The following is a 17536-nucleotide window of genomic DNA, read 5'->3' as shown; positions in this document are numbered from 1 at the left end:
TAAGAGGGCTGTATTCGTGACATGTTTTGCAGGCAGGATTCACACATACCACTGCATGTGACACAAAGTTCAGGTGATACAACTGAATGCATGATAAACTATCGCATCAAGCATGACGTTCAAATTTATTACTACTTTACCATTAACTCTATTCACAACACTTTTCGCAGGAGTATCCACATATTCCGCTGAATGTACCTACAAAATTATATCATTGTATGACACATAGTTGAAAAGATTTGACGTAATAATCATAGAGTTGAGTGAAAACGAAACTGCAGGGTGAAATTCGCTGGAGGTACAGGTGAACAATGTGTACAAGTATGTGTGAATATATTAAATATACATAAATATATGTGACACGTGCATACTTGGGAAAAGCTACCGGTGAAAAGCTCCTCCTAAACCCCCGGATCGATTTCTTACCACTTATTGTCAGGAAGGAAGTACTGAGAGGGTAAGAACCAGCCGCCTCCTATGGGGTAGGGGTCACGACGTGGAGAGAAAACGGGAGGGAGAAGACAGAGATGGACGCAGATAGGGGGAGGAGGAGATGGGCTGAAAGGAGATTAGAATAAATACGAGGTAGGATCGGAAAGTAACACACAAATACGCATTTTTCTCTCTCCTGGTATTCCATGTGGAGTCTTGAAATTTCACGACGATACAGTCTGAAGTTTGCGCTACAGAGGATATTTTGTTTTCATAAGTATCTCTAACGAAAGAAGCCTGAACTGCGAAACGAAAATGGCGCAAATGTTACTGACGTCAACATGTGAAGAGCAGCGACGTGTAGTTCGATATTTATGGACCAAAGGGCATAAATCGAGTTAAATTCACTGGGACATGCGTTACGTGTATGGAGACGTCTGTACGGACGGTAGCAATGTCTCCAGGTGGTGTGCATTATGATCCTGGAAATTTTAAGTGATGTGGTGTGCATTCTTCAAAGAGGGCCGTGTGAAACTTAGTGATTCGCCACGCTCCAGGCGGCCGGTTATACACTCCTGGAAATGGAAAAAAGAACACACTGACACCGGTGTGTCAGACCCACCATACTTGCTCTGGACACTGCGAGAGGGCTGTACAAGCAATGATCACACGCACGGCACAGCGGACACACCAGGAACCGCGGTGTTGGCCGTCGAATGGCGCTAGCTGCGCAGCATTTGTGCACCGCCGCCGTCAGTGTCAGCCGGTTTGCCGTGGCATACGGAGCTCCATCGCAGTCTTTAACACTGGTAGCATGCCGCGACAGCGTGGACGTGAACCGTATGTGCAGTTGACGGACTTTGAGCGAGGGCGTATAGTGGGCATGCGGGAGGCCGGGTGGACGTACCGCCGAATTGCTCAACACGTGGGGCGTGAGGTCTCCACAGTACATCGATGTTGTCGCCAGTGGTCGGCGGAAGGTGCACGTGCCCGTCGACCTGGGACCGGACCGCAGCGACGCACGGATGCACGCCAAGACCGTAGGATCCTACGCAGTGCCGTAGGGGACCGCACCGCCACTTCCCAGCAAATTAGGGACACTGTTGCTCCTGGGGTATCGGCGAGGACCATTCGCAACCGTCTCCATGAAGCTGGGCTACGGTCCCGCACACCGTTAGGCCGTCTTCCGCTCACACCCCAACATCGTGCAGCCCGCCTCCAGTGGTGTCGCGACAGGCGTGAATGGAGGGACGAATGGAGACGTGTCGTCTTCAGCGATGAGAGTCGCTTCTGCCTTGGTGCCAATAATGGTCGTATGCGTGTTTGGCGCCGTGCAGGTGAGCGCCACAAACAGGACTGCATACGACCGAGGCACACAGGGCCAACACCCGGCATCATGGTGTGGGGAGCGATCTCCTACACTGGCCGTACACCACTGGTGATCGTCGAGGGGACACTGAACAGTGCACGGTACATCCAAACCGTCATCGATCCCATCGTTCTACCATTCCTAGACCGGCAAGGGAACTTGCTGTTCCAACAGGACAATGCACGTCCGCATGTATCCCGTGCCACCCAACGTGCTCTACCCTGGCCAGCAAGATCTCCGGATCTGTCCCCCATTGAGCATGTTTGGGACTGGATGAAGCGTCGTCTCACGCGGTCTGCACGTCCAGCACGAACGCTAGTCCAGCTGAGGCGCCAGGTGGAAATGGCATGGCAAGCCGTTCCACAGGACTACATCCAGCATCTCTACGATCGTCTCCATGGGAGAATAGCAGCCTGCATTTCTGCGAAAGGTGGATATACACTGTACTAGTGTCGACATTGTGCATGCTCTGTTGCCTGTGTCTATGTGCCTGTGGTTCTGTCAGTGTGATCATGTGATGTATCTGACCCCAGGAATGTGTCAATAAAGTTTCCCCTTCCTGGGACAATGAATTCACGGTGTTCTTATTTCAATTTCCAGGAGTGTAGTTGCAATCCCGCAGACTGTCGGAGCCATTGAGGCAGCAGTTTTGAACGACCGCCGTCTGCAGCTGCGCACGTTATCGCAGCAGTTCAGTATTTCCTATGGTGCGGTGTACGATGACGTTAATGATACGCTGAAATTTCGTGTAAAGTTTGTGCTCGCTGGGTGCCCATGAACCTGACAGACAATTACAAGGGCCAGCGAACGATGACAAGCTTGGATCACTTAACTCGTTTATGCCCCGGAAGGGCGTGACTTTATGAAAGGAATCATCACTGGTAAATGGAAATGAGCGTTTGGCGTCATTGGCCGGGAGGCCCCTTGCAGCGCACGTCCGACCGCCTTGGTGCAGGTCTTATTACATTTGACGCCACATTGGGCGACCTGCGCGCCGGAAATGGATGAAATGATGATGAACACAGCACAGCACCCAGTCCCTGAGCGGAGAAAGTCCCCGACCCAGCCGGAAATCGAACCCGGGCCCATAGGACGGCAATCCGTCACGCTGACCACTTAGCTATCGGTGTGGACTTCATCACTGGTGATGAGTCGTGGGCGTACCACTACACGCCCGAAAACAAGCAGGCCTTTCTATGCAATGGGAACGTGCTGGCTCCCCAGGACGAACAAAATTCAAATTGCCTTAACCTGCTACGAATTCCTTGTGACAGAGTTCTGGGATATGCGTGGCGTGTTATTGGTGGACTTTGCTGAATGCGGGACCACTGTCAATGCCACAACCTACATTAAAACTTCAGTTAAGTTGCGTCGTGCCATTCATGACAAACGCCACAACATTAATGCTGATGATATCAGACTTCTTCAAGACAATGCTCGCCCCCATGTTGCTGCTCTAGTTCGTGAGAAAATCGCCCAAATTTGGTGGGAGGTGCTCCAGCGTCCACCATACAATTCGCATCGTGCACCGTTGGGCTTTCATTTGTTTGTTCCCATGAAGAAATTTTTGGCAGGCCAAGGCTTTGCGACCGATGGGGAAGAGAAATCAGCAGTCCACTGATGGCTATACTCCAGCTAAACGGACGTCTACGAACTGGGCAAGTGCATCTGGGCGACCATTTCCGCGAAACTGTGATACTTACTTTACCCATACCACGAAACAAGCTTTTATTCGACATTTTCCGTGTCCTTCATTGATCCTATCTGTTAACAGTACCACACTGTTATACTGTATTCAAGAACGATCGAACGAGGGTTTTGAAGCTACCTGTTTCGTGAGTGAATTATAAATGAAATGCAAGGATGTGAGCAGAAACTGTAGCTCAGCGAATTTGTGGTAGGAACAAGGGAATTATTTTATGTATTCTGAGATGAGATTTGTGCAACGTGAGAAGATGACACCACAAAATATGAAGAAACAATGTGATATCGCATATCTGAAGAGTGTAATGCATGAAATAGTGTAGATGAGATCTTTATTGAGCTGCGAGTTGAGAATGGCCCTTGTTGTATTAACTGCTCGCAGTGAGCTTGTTGCGTCGATTAGCCGGCCGCGGTGGCCGAGCGGTTCTGGGCGCTTCAGTCCGAAACCGCGCGACTGCTACGGTCGCGGGTTCGAATCCTGCCTCGGGCATGGATGTGTGTGATGTCCTTAGGTTAGTTAAGTTTAAGTAGTTCTAAGTTCTAGGTGACTGATGACCTTAGAAGTTAAGTCCCATAGTGCTCAGAGCAATTTGAACCATTTTGTTGCGTCGATTCTCTATGAAAGACTGAACTTTTATCAATATCGAAAATTGCCTTCGACAGGAATGCAACTAACTTTTGTAAAAGTAACGAAAAGACACTGATGTAGTAGTACCTCATTTCAGTAGGCACTATAACATCACAATTGTATTTATTGTGTAATCACAGCGTCGTGAAATTTTTTAAATTACGTCATATTCACCATTGGCTGAAGTATTTACTGCAATTTCCAAGATTTCAGTTTGGGCATTAAGTCATATTAACTGCTCAAAGCTGGAATGAGTATATACTTAAAAGTTACACATACCACTTACAAAATACTTATGTGTTTCGCAGTAAATCCATGAATAGTTCGGGTTAATAATTAATCGAAAAGCGCTCACGTGTTGAGACGCCAGCACTTGTCAAAAATGAATTGAGTAAGAAAGATGTGAGCTCTAAGGCTCACGTAAGCATTTTTTTCCTTTTTGTTATTTCATCTCCCCTCGTTACATATGGGAGGGATGGGGGAAGAGGGGAGGGGGGGGGGGCTGCCAGCAGTGTCCACCCAACTCTTCAGCCTGGAGCATTTACAAAAGTTAATAAAGAAATGAGAAAACATATTTATAGATGCAATAAGTTAAAAATATTTTCAAATTGAATGTAGAGTTGATTACAAATATACAGAGTCGTTTATTTAGTTTAAAGATTAAAGAGTAAAATAAAAAGTCTTACAGATAATGATAAAAATACAAAAATGGACATTTAAAACTTCAAAATGAAAATGAAACGCCAACGTTTGTTAAAATGAAGCATTTCGCATCACTTTCCCTTCACAGTTGAAAGACCTTTGCATGGTGAAGAATCTATGGGGAGATCAAGCGTTTGGATTATGGTGGGAATAAATTTATAAGCCGTTGTGTGGTATCTATACAATGAGGGTAATTGGTAAGGTGTGTACTAGGGAAGCCGGAAAGGAGGGATCAGACCGGTGAGTGGGCAGGACCGAGGTATCAGGAGAGGGGAAATGGAAAGGGAGATGAAATTAGCAGGAAAAGCTGTAGCTGGTAGGATGCATAAATATCGGAGCGGATTTCATTACCTGGGAGGGGAGAGTCGGTTGAAGTTGCGTTGGCATCATCATTCGTCAGATACATTATCTGTATAACGTATACAGTACACCATCTCGTTGCGAGAAGATATTGTGAAAGAAGCAGATAAATGCAGAAGCGTTACCAAATTTTACAGCTATATAACCCATGGGATTAATTGCATGACGTAATGTTGAATTCGAAATCGTCGGTGGCGAATTTGGAGTCATTTGAGAAGTTATAAGAAACTGTGGTTCTAAAACAAATACAACTGTGATGTTACAGTATCCACTGCAGCGAGACACTACTGCCTCCATATTTCTGTTTACTTCTTTGACAATGATTTGCTTTCGTGACGAAAGTCGTAGAGAATGAAAGCGATAAGTGTTCCGAGAACATCAAGTATGTTCAACGATGCTTTGAATGATATAATCAGTGTATATTTTGAGAACGATAATAATTTAGCTATATTTTGAACGATAAAACACACGATTTTTAAAAAGAGATTGACATGTTGCATGTCATAGCGAAATATCGCCAACGTGTTCCGTAGAATGTGGAAGTACCTCGCCGACTATCGGATACAGCTCTTATAACTCGATGCGTTTGGTTTGTGCAGCTTCTACCTCACCATTTACAACCGTCCTATCCAGCTAATTTTACACCTTGGACTAACCCTCTCTCCAGCCGCGGTGGCCGAGCGGTTCTAGGCGCTTCAGTCCGGAACCACGAGGCTGCTACGGTCGCAGGTTCGAATCCTGCCTTGGGCATGGATGTGTGTGATGTCCTTAGGTTAGTTAGATTTAAGTAGTTCTAAGTTCTAGGGGACTGATGACCTCAGATGTTAAGTCCCATAGTGCTCAGAGCCATTTGAACCATTTGACTAACCCTCGACCGTCAACTAACGTGGAACACTCACCTACTGATCGTCAAACAGAAAGCACACAATAGACTGAAACTACTAAAACAGGCCGAACTTCGGGATTACACCCCTCCACCATGCACTCCGTCTCATTTTCCACGTCCGTTTACCTTCCCCCACATGCCACATGGTTCCTCTACCGTCTCATCAAATTCCCACCCCACCTCACCGATATCGAATACCTACGCATCTCCTATACTGTCCACGCACTAGTTTCCAATAACCCCATTGTCTCCTCTCTAGCAACCATAATACGCAACCACGTCTTCACAAACACATCCCTCCATCTATACACCTCCACACACTCCATATCCTATTCCAACGCAATTTCAACGAACTCCCTCTCCCATAGAATGAGATCCGCCCTGATCTTTATCCCTCCCAGGAACTTTAACTTTTCCCGACCTGTCCCAATCCATATGAAGATGATATCTGTTCTTTCGGACATGTGGGTCTCACGGGGAGTGTGCAAGTGATAAATCCCTGCAGTAGCTGTATCCTCTGTCCCTTGGTGGCTCAAATGGATAGAGCGTCTGCCTTGTAAGTAGGAGATCACGGGTTCGAGTCCCGGTCTGGACACACATTTTCAACTGTCCCCCTTGATGTATAGCAACGCGTGTCCACAGCTTAAGATCTCGATTTAACTATCATTTCTTTTCTCCCAATCCACGTCTGGGCTCCTCTCTCCTTTCCGTCTCCATCCAACCCCATCCCTTTCCTCTTGCAACCACTGCCCCACCTACATGACAGTATGCCTCATCCTCTGCGTTTCCCACAGACTGTATTTCTCACCATCCACTTCGGTTCCTAAATCCCTTCTCCATTGCTTCTCTCTGTAACACACCCCTATCTTCCTACCCATAGCCCTCAAACCAATAGAATATACTCTCTGCTACAGCATCTAACAACCCTACCACAACAAAGGTCAAAATTTAATAATGATCGTTGTGTAGCTTACGCTGCTAAATACTGCATTTTCGGGCAACAACAAAGTTATTATGTGGCAGGTGTCATTGAGGACAGTTAATAAAGTCATTTCATGTAAGAATAAATAAACTAGGCACACATCTTTTCGTATTTCCCACGCTGGTCTCGTTGTAAAATCATGGCTCAATCGTCGAAAATCTAGGTGGTGATGATTCCAAGCTCGGATGCAAAGAGGCCTAGGTTTTTATTCTGCGATATTCAAAAGTTTTATAGATGTATTTCACAAACCATTCTTGTTGATTACACTTTTGCAGGACAATGGTGATGTGAAAAAAGTAATCAGCAGTCCGAATTTAAGTTACACTTTCTTTTTATTGCTTTTATTGCAATATCACGTAACACACAAAACATCACTTCACAATACAAAACGAAAATATCTTCCTCACTGTTAAAGTTCACATTTTATAAGCTGACTACAATATGCGTCTTTCCAACATGACGTCCAAGACTTGACTTTCCAAGTCTCCAGTCTCTAACTCTCTGCTTACGCGCCCAAAAATCAAGAGTTACAAGTACGTCAAAGATCATAGTGACAAAAGAAAGAATACACATAAGAATAATATCATTGCAATACAAACACATCGATGTATCAAAGTACCTCTACATTAATGAAATCAAATCTGAATGTTGTCTCAGAAATATGTCAACTACTTTGAAGAAACACAGTAGAATATTGCTGGTATCGAGAGGTTGAGTTGAGGTGCCGTAATGGTTACGTAATTCAAGCAATATCTCTCAGTCTTGTGCAGTTCATTCACTTTTTACGTGAAAATGCAGTGCTCGAAGTGCTGTAGCTGTTAGTCTTTGATTTTTAATTTAAAATAAAAGGCAGCCCCAAATTTTGTCTTTATTTCCTTTACATATGGGGCGAGGGGGATGAAATTACGATACAGAAAAAAATTTGTTCGGCAGGAGTGGAACGCGAAGGGCATCAAGGACCTGCAGGACTCGTGGGGCCGCGAGTGGACGTTCGAGGCGCGCAAGGACCTGGAGTACATGTGCCACACGGCGTTCTTCGTGGCCATCGTGGTGGTGCAGTGGGCCGACCTGCTCATCTGCAAGACGCGCAAGGTGTCGCTGCTGCAGCAGGGCATGCGCAACTGGCCGCTCAACCTGGGCCTGCTCGTGTGCTCGGCCATGGCGTGCTTCATGGTGTACACGCCCGGCGTCAACACGACGCTGCGCCTGCGCCCGCTGCGGCCCGAGCTGTGGTTGTGCGGCGTGCCCTGGGCGCTACTCATCCTCTTCTACGACGAGGTGCGCCGCTACCTCATCCGCAAGCACCCGGGCGGCTGGGTGGACCGCGAGTTCTACTACTGACGCCGCGGGGACAACACATAACGTTATTCATTCTAATGTTTTCATTACTTATCCTAGCCAGTTATGGAGGAACATTTTGTATTAGATCTCGATGCAATATTTTGGTAAAAATAAGATTAAAACTCTAAATTAAAAATTTGTTTGATTGAAAAAAAATTGGCACATATTCAGAAAAACAGAACACCTTGCACGACTGGAGACAGGGCGTTCATATTCAAGGGACATTGTAACGAAGCAGGGTTGCCCACTGCTATCCTGTTTTGCTTTTACACTCCTTCAGTAACTTAGTTAAGCGATGAACTTTTATTTTTTTTTTTTTTTCATTTTCACTACTCAGATTCCGACTACAGATTCTGTGGCCTTCAGCCTCATAGCACAGAATTCAGAAATAGTTTAAATAAAATTCCCCTAGTAAAATCTATTATTTCAGTACATTCTAATGTCTGTTCTGAAAGTAATGAGCTAATTAGTTTTATTGAAAATGCATCCTATAAAAAGTTATGAACAATGACGTATATTGTGCAATACATATTAAGTAAAATTCGAGTGAGCTGATAGATCGAATTCAGCTATAAGAATGCATCCAAAAGAAAGCTTAAATTTTACTGATTCCAGCAAAGTATTTAAATTAACCTAAAGTCTGTTATTTAAATAGATATTAAGACTTGAAATCTGTAGCCTGTATGACTTTCAGTGCCAGTTGTGACCAAACTACTGAATAATTCCGAGATCTGTTTTGATACTTTTGCTACCTTCATTTTTCTACGTAAAATAACTCCAGTCTCAACTTTTTAAGTGCATTAATCAAGAATTAAGTACAAGTAAAAATTATTGTTCAAGAGGGCTGCCATGGTTATAAGTCGGGACTTCCCACTGCGGATGCATAAGTTAGTTCTGCGTATTTAAATTGATACAGCTCATTCATGTTATTTAAGTAATAAAACCCAATAGTTAACTTCAAAACCAATTAGAAAGGATAATTTTAACCCTGGGAAATTATAAACTATAATATATTAACAGAAACAGTCAAATACTCAAGCACAAGACATATAAGGTCCGAGCTGGTGCAGTTCTCAGTTAGTTCTCGGTCAGATTCTCATGGAGCAAAAGTGCGGTAAGTTGGTTAACTTTTCCGGTCGGTACCAAAAAAGTGTAATTGTATTCGGCTTTGAACATTTAACGCGTATTGTGAACATTGTTAAAGACTGGAAGTTTTTGACCTACCTAATGTGACGATTATTAAGTGTAAGAGGCCTGGTCACATGAATATTGTGTGTGTGAGTGATAAATAAATCGCACTGTGGTTGTCATAAGTGTTCAACAATGAATACGGTCTTGACTTTTGATTTTGGAAAACATAATGTAGGATCCTGGCTTCTTAATTGCAGTGTGATTTGGGTTAGACGGACGCAGCTATTGGGAAGACAATATTGAATAAGCAAAGCAAGGTAGGTCAGGAACACTGCGCACTACTGGGTGAGGAAATGTTTCACTACATCCGGTTGTGACGTGAACTTTAAGACGCACTAATACAAGGATTCAGCCAGGCACGTTAGAACATGTACATTGGTATGTTCTGCACAAACGATTAGCACTTGAGTCACCTCGGTCCAGCACGAGTCTGTTGCCTAGTAGGCACAGGGTCTACAGTGAGTTGTTCCGTGTGTGATGGCATCGACGCGTATAAGGCGCGAATGGTGTCCTGTGGTATAGCCATCCATGCTGCATTCACCTGGTTTCAAAGTTCATCTGTGGTGGTTGGCACTGGGTCCCAACACTTCATCCGTCATTTCACCATATGCCACACATTTTTGATTGGCGACAAGTCTGGTGATCTCGCGGGCCAGAAGAAAGGACTGACATCCTGTGACATCAAGAAGGTACGTGTCCGTGCAGCAACGTGTAGTCCTGCATTGTCTTGCTGAAAAATAGCATCTGGCAGGGTATGGCTTCGGGTCGCAGCATGTCATTCACGTACGCCACACTGGTCTCAGTGCCCTGGACATGCACCAACAGTGATTTGTGGTTGTAACAAATAGCATCCCACACCATGTCGCGAATGATAGAAAACAGGGTTAAAAACCCAGTAAGATGTAGGCTTGGAAATTCTTGCTATCAGCGAGGCGGACGTGACCGGACGTAGCTTATGTGTAATGTTTACTCTGTTAACAAGAATGGACTATGCCGCATCACGAGGCTCGAGAGCCGTTCCAAGCCACAACCCTTGGACACAGCGAACATAGCCTGTTCATCACGTAGGCATCACGTGCTACTGCGTGACACACATGAAATGCTCGAGAGTACTGGAAACTTCTAGAACAAGTCGTGCCGGGTGCACTGCCGCCTATAAAAAGGCTAGCCGCGATGCTGTTGAGGCAGTGATGGAGCAGCTGGTCAGTTATGATTTAGCTGGAGCTATGATGCTGTGAGATTGTAGTGCAGTGCTGCGTAACCACGAGGAGACTTAGACTCATTTACAAGTAGTCAACACTTAGTCTGGTGCGCCTGCCTCAGCTATATTGGGTTCAAAATGGTTCAAATGGCTCTAAGCACTATGGGATTTAACATCTGAGGTCATCAGTCCCCTAGACTTAGAACTACTTAAACCTAACTAACCTAAGGACATCACACACATCCATGCCCGACGCTATGAGAAGTTACACTACTAAGAAGGCAGTTAGTAGACTTTATATATAGAACTATTTATAAAACGGATGTGCCAGGGGTGTTTCCAGTGTACATGTCCTCATGCAATGATTTATGATTGCATCTAGTGTACCCCGAGATCCCAGCCGAGTTCCGTATTCTAACTCACCCTACAGCCCTCTGTTCAGTGACGCAAGTGCACAGAAAGCAGACCACAACCACGAGACCTCCTGCCAAGTAAGTTCTTTGACGCGCATTCTAACAATCCTTCCACTCCCTCTCAGGACTCGTCAGTGGGACACGACAACCACAAGCTCTGGAGTTGGTGCTGTGCATCTTGTGCGAATGCAGTCATTGTGATCCTGTGTCCCCTGTCTGCGTCGAACCAAAATGGGGCCATCATTTTCAAACAAACAGGACCTGTATTCGTCCGAAAACGCTACACGATGCCATCCTGTCGCCAATGACGACGTTCCATACACCATTGCCCTCTACCATGCTTCTCTACATTCTTCAAAGGTAGGCGGAGATGTGGACGACGCGCATATAACCCAAGACGTAATAAACGGCGACGTACTTTCATCCCTGATAGTGTACGACATGTTACACTGTTCCACTACTACGCCAGAACCGTGGAGGACGCAGATCTCTCCTGCAATGCCTTTCGAATGAGGTGACGATCTTCTCGGGAGGTGGTCTGGGTGGTGCGACCTGGCCCATCTCGTCATGTTCTATGGCGTTCCGTTAACCATTCTGCACACACCCAATGCACTACCGAAACACTTGATCCTACAAGAGCAGCATCTTCCAGGATGGATGCATCACATTCTCTCATTCTAATAATGCGCCCTCTTTCAGACTCACTGATTTGATGGTACCGTTCGCGTATACGTCTGCGAGACATCCCGCACGTCTTCCCAACTCATACTTGAGCCGTCGCGACTGGCGCTAGTTATGTTCCACTTGCGTCGCTGATATCGACACTCGCCTGGTCTTGTATCTCCGTCTGTTCCGCCTTTGGTTTTCCGGCTTGGCGTGGCCGAGTGCTCCGTCTCCGATCGGCGTTCAACGACTCAACATGTTTTCTAGACAGACCCTCGTCTCTATCCGCTGTGCCTGGGCCTCGCCGTCCTTGCCGTGCGCCGGGTGGACGGCGCTGATTAGACGGCGCGTTTGCGTGCGAAACGGTGTCGAGTCCGTCATCTCAGGCTGCACATCTTCTCATCGCGTAACTGGAAGCATTAAGTTACGTATGATTCGTATTCTGCTGTTATCCTGTGAAGATTTGTGAAACTTATGGTTTCATGTTGTATCTGCCGGGTATAGTTAAGGATGGTTCTGAATAAGAGAGTGTTACACTGAAGTTACGAAGTCTAAGGCTTCCAAGTGTCTAAGTATTTCGGCAAATGCTAAAGGGAATAGAGTTTTACTGCTTGTTTTTAAAGGTTCCATGCAGTGTTAATTTGATGTAGTATGTTACTTAGTGTGCTCCTCTCCCAGTTTTGGTTTTAGATATGACGGGCAGAGCTTGTGTTAAGTCAGTTTCATTGTGACCACCGATAAGCCTTAAAAGGTCTTTTGTAGGATTAGACATTGTCACTTGAGCCAGCCCGTCTTACTTTCACGCCCTCTTTGGATCCTGTACTAATGTATTCCTTTTTGTGTACTTGGTCTGTCATTGCGTATTCTAACTTTAGTTTTAGTTTTTTTTACAGATTTTGGAAGCGCTCTTTCTTGTTTGGCCGGCTGTCAGTTTGCCTTGCCGCGCGGACCCGGCCGTTGCTTCCCTGGCAGTGGTGCTGGCGTCCTGCTTGACAGCAGCCTCACTGTGCGTCCATGCGGAGCCCTTACCAACTAAGCAATTCGCTTAAACGTTCTATTATTGCTGTATTTCAGTTGGTGTTGATAACCTTTCTCATGAATATGTTTACAAGGCAACATCCAGTCATTTCTTAGGAGCTGTCCTTTTCATTTGTTGATGCAGCTAGCAACTGATTTAAATCAAAGTTTTTAAGATTCTGAATTTGTTTGCTTTTACATTTGTTAAATTCATTAGCTTAACGGGTATGAATAATTTAGAATTTTTAGTAGAAGCATCTGCCATTTGTGAAAGCCAGTTGTATATTTTCCTAAGAGGACAAAGGTCCGAATTAAAATTTTATATTGTTATTCTGAAATTTGTTCTTTAGTTGAAATTGAAATTATGTACCAAAGAGAAGTTTGTCCATCAGCAAAGATCCCTAGCTTCCTGGGAGCTTTGAGTAGCTGTGGTTAGCAGTACAACAGCTCAATACTCATCCATTATATTCGATTTATAGCGACGAGAGTCGCAGGCACATTTTACCGATGGGTGGTGATATCGATGTTGAACTCACAGGCCCACAGTATTCAAATGCTAATCATGTCTGCATGACATACTAATGTGCATGTCCTGTGAATATGAACGCCCTACCTCTAGTTGTTCAAGCCACTCTGTTTATTCTAAACCTGAGTGTATTTTGTGTTAGAAAATAGCTGAAATATGTGCAATACTGAGAAAACTGATTAATGAACATCTAAAAATTGACAAATCAGTGCCACAGGAATGTGAAAGAATAGGTCTATGCCAATCGCAGCCCCAGCGCTACATCGAAAAAAATATGCTAGGTGAGTCAGGAGGAAAGGTACGTGGTTTGAGGGGTGATAGTATTCGTGATTGCGAACAAAAAACTTCAAATGAGCATCTGCCCTTTTCTTAACTGTAACCGACATATATATATTTGAAAATCACGAGCATAAGTCGCATGTCCTTCGCCAGCACTTACGTGCGAATGTAAACAAAGCGACATTACACTATGAAGAGTTGTCCATGGAGACAAACCTTCAATGACGTTTCTCAGTGAACATGTGGAATGGTATTATTGATGACCAACTCATCGGTCCAGTTGTTTTAAATGACGGTCTGCATGGGGTACAGTATCTTCATTTCCTTCAAAATGTGTGGAGGAAATTCCTTTTGGTAACACGACGTCGTATGCACTCTCAGCACAATAGAGATCTTGCATATGCGACCAGTGACACAGAACCTCACAGAACTTTTCTTGTTAAGACTGGTCTGTCTTATCATGATGCACAGCTAGTTACAATATAAGATATAGCTCCATACAGTAATGCAAAACAGTGTTCCAAAATAGTGCTTCCCATTAACAATTTAACAATTCAAAATTTTAGGGAAAGCTTGCAACAATCAGACTGGGATGAGGTGCACGGGGAACATGATGTTAATTTAAAATTTAACCTATTTCATGATACCTTTATGAGTATATTTGAAAACAGTTTCCCTAAGAAAACAGTGAAATGTAATTGTAAGAAACCATGTGAAAAGCCATGGCTTACTAAAGGAATAAAAAATCTTGTAAACAGAAAAGGGAAATGTATCTTATAACTAGGTGGAGTAATGATCCCGAAACAGTAAAACATTATAAAAAGTACTGCACTGTATAAAAAAGTTTTTAAAAAGCCCAGAAGTATATGCATTATATCTGAGATTAGCACATCTAATAATAAAATTAAAACAATTTGGAATATTGTGAAAAGGAAAACAGTGCAACTGAGAGCACAGGAAGACTGTATTTCTATGAAACACAATAAAAAGTTTGTTAACAAGAAGTCAGAAGTAGAAAACATTTTTAATAATTATTAAGTGTTTTAGAGAAAATAGGATCCAGCTATTCATTAGAAAATGCAATGCAGTACATGGAAGAGGCAATACCTATGCAATTTGGTAAAACTGAAATTCAGCCCACCTCTCCTACTGAAATTAGGAAAATAATAAATTCACTCAAAAGTAAAAGCTCACATGGAATTGATGGCGTTTCCAACAGAGTAGTAAAAGCTTGTTCCCAAAAAATAAGTAGGATTCTCAGCCGCATATGGAGCAGCTCACTGAAACAGGGCATTTTTCCAGATAGACTCAAATACGCTATTGTCAAACCATTGCATAAAAAAGGGGATAGACCTGATGCTAACAACTACCACCCAATCTCACTTCTGACAGCTTTATCCAAAATTCTTTAAAAAGTAATATATTCAAGAGTAGCATCACACATTTGTAAAAATGAAGTACTAACAAAATGTCAATTAGGTTTTCAGAAAGGCTTTTCAACAGAAAATGCTATATATGCTTTTACTGATCAAATGTTAAATGTGTTGAATAACTGAACATCACCCATTGGGATATTTTGTGATCTCTCAAAGGATTTGATCGAGTGAATCATAAAATTCTTCTATATAAGCTTAAGTATTGTGGTATGAGTGGGACAGTGCACAAATGATTTAATTCATACTTAACTGGAAGAATGCAGAAGTTCGAAATTAAGAGTACAGATAGTCTGCAAAAACCAGCAGAGTCCTCTAAGTGGGGAGTCATGAAGAATGGTGTCCCACAGGGTTCAGTCTTGAGTCCCTTATTGTTCTTAACGTATATTAACAACTTGCCACGCTGTATTCATGAAGATGCAGAGCTATTTCTTTTTGCTGATGATACAAGTATAGTAATCACACCCAAGAAGCAAGAATCAACTGAGGAAATTGCAAGTAACGTATTTCAGAAAATTATTACGTGGGTCTCTGAAAGTGGACTCGCACTAAAGTTTGAGAAAACACAGTTTACACAATTCTGTACAGTAAATGGGTAACACCATTGATAAATATAGACTATGAACGGAAGTCTGTTGCTGAGTCAGAATACTCAAACTTTCTGGGTGTATGCATTGGTGAGAAATTGAATTGGAAGAAACACATCGATTATCTGCAGAAACAGTTAGGTTCAGCTACTTATGCTATCAGGGTTATTGCAAATTTTGGTGATAAACATATTAGTAAATTAGCCTACAATACCTATTTTCGTTCACTACTTTCATATGGTATCATATTTTGGGGCAATTCGTCATTAAGAGAGAAAGTATTCATTGCACGAAAGCGTGTAATCAGAATAATAGTTGAAGCCCTCCCAAGATCACCTTGCAGACATTTATTTAAGGAACTCGCGATATTCATAGTACCTTCGCAATACATATATTCAGTTATGATGTTTGTCATTAATAGCCCATCCCAATTCAAAAACATCAGCGAAGTGCAAGGCTACAACACTAGAAGAAAGGATGATATTCACTATTCTGGATTAAATCTCACTTTGGCACAGAAAGGGATGAATTATGCTGCCACAAAAGTCTTTGGTCATTTGCCAAATAGTATTAAAAGTCTGACAGATAGCCAACCAACATTTAAAAGCCAATTAAAAGAATTTCTGAATGACAACTCCTTCTACTCAATAGATGAATTCTTAGATATGAAGTGGTAACTGTAAAAAAATTAATTAATTAGTTAATTATTTTGTGTAAAGAAAATTTATATCAAAGTGACACGTTCCACATCATTACGAAATGTCGTATTCATGATCTAAGGAACAAGGTTTTATGTATGTATGTATGTATGAAACGTATCCTGGGTCGTCATGGCGTCATATCGTGGCCACTGAGGTCACCCGATCTTACTCCGTTAGATCACTGCTTGGCTTAAGAACGAAGTCTATAAGAGCAGAGCGGAAACAAAGGAGGAAATTCTCCTTCGTATTTTACATGCGTGAGCTCAAGTAAAGGACCATAAGAATGAGCTCAGATGAGCAGTTCTCTGCAACAGCTGCAAAATGCATCTGCGTTCACGGTGGACTTCGGAACATATTTTGTGAGACAACACTGTTTCATTTGCCGTCACCTGCACTTGTCTTGTTCCCACCTGTTTTCATTATTTTCCTCGTAAGCTTTTAATAACAGGACATACGTTCATGTGACGCTACCACTATAACCCTTGAAAGCATGTACCTTTCCTTCTGACTCACCCTGTATAGCTGTATTGTTGTGATAAAGTAAACAATCATTCTTCAGTGTATGATATATTAGCGTATCACAGCGTGTTGCAAACACATCCTAATTCAAAATTACCAAAAACAAACATAAATTACCTTAAGACATGTTGCTTTCTCTAAGCAGATGCTGCCATCTACTGGTAACATGCAGATATGAAAAGAAGTAATGTACTGAAAACATATAGTGTGAAGTATATGCAGCTATCAGACACAGGGAGTTTGGTTTATTCCTTGAGCTATACAAAAAATAAAATTTGGACATATTGTATATGCTACGTAAGAACTATAAGCGCGCATGAGCTTATGTGAAAGAAAAGGACCTAAGTTATTCTGTTAAACGCGTAATATTTGATAAACGTAGGTCAGAAAAATATACTTTTTTGCAATGACGACTGAAAAGTACGGACATGCTAAAATAAGAAAAGTTTATTAAGTAACAGATGTAGTATCTTAACTGTGAATATTACCTAACCGTCAGTTTAATAGTTCACGGTTACAAATTGCTGATCCGAATTCTTTACGAAAGAATGGAAAAGCTGGTAGAAGCCGATCTCAAGGAAGATCAGTCTGGATTCCGGAGG

At 43.1% G+C, this 17536-nt stretch overlaps 1 protein-coding gene across 1 annotated transcript in view; it reads left to right on the top strand.

The window, feature by feature from the left end:
* The window catches only part of LOC126233235 (sodium/potassium-transporting ATPase subunit alpha-like), a 174557-nt gene extending 166153 nt beyond the window's left edge, over nt 1-8404 (top strand). Inside the window, exon 9 of the mRNA XM_049942852.1 lies at nt 7997-8404. Within this exon, the coding sequence (XP_049798809.1) occupies nt 7997-8404 (408 nt within the window). The remainder of the gene's footprint in view (nt 1-7996) is intronic.
* Nucleotides 8405-17536: the final 9132 nt, after the last annotated feature.

This window comes from Schistocerca nitens, chromosome 1, assembly GCF_023898315.1.
Source record: "Schistocerca nitens isolate TAMUIC-IGC-003100 chromosome 1, iqSchNite1.1, whole genome shotgun sequence".
Taxonomy (NCBI): Eukaryota; Metazoa; Arthropoda; class Insecta; order Orthoptera; family Acrididae; genus Schistocerca; species Schistocerca nitens.
This window is presented reverse-complemented; position numbering and strand designations above follow the sequence as displayed.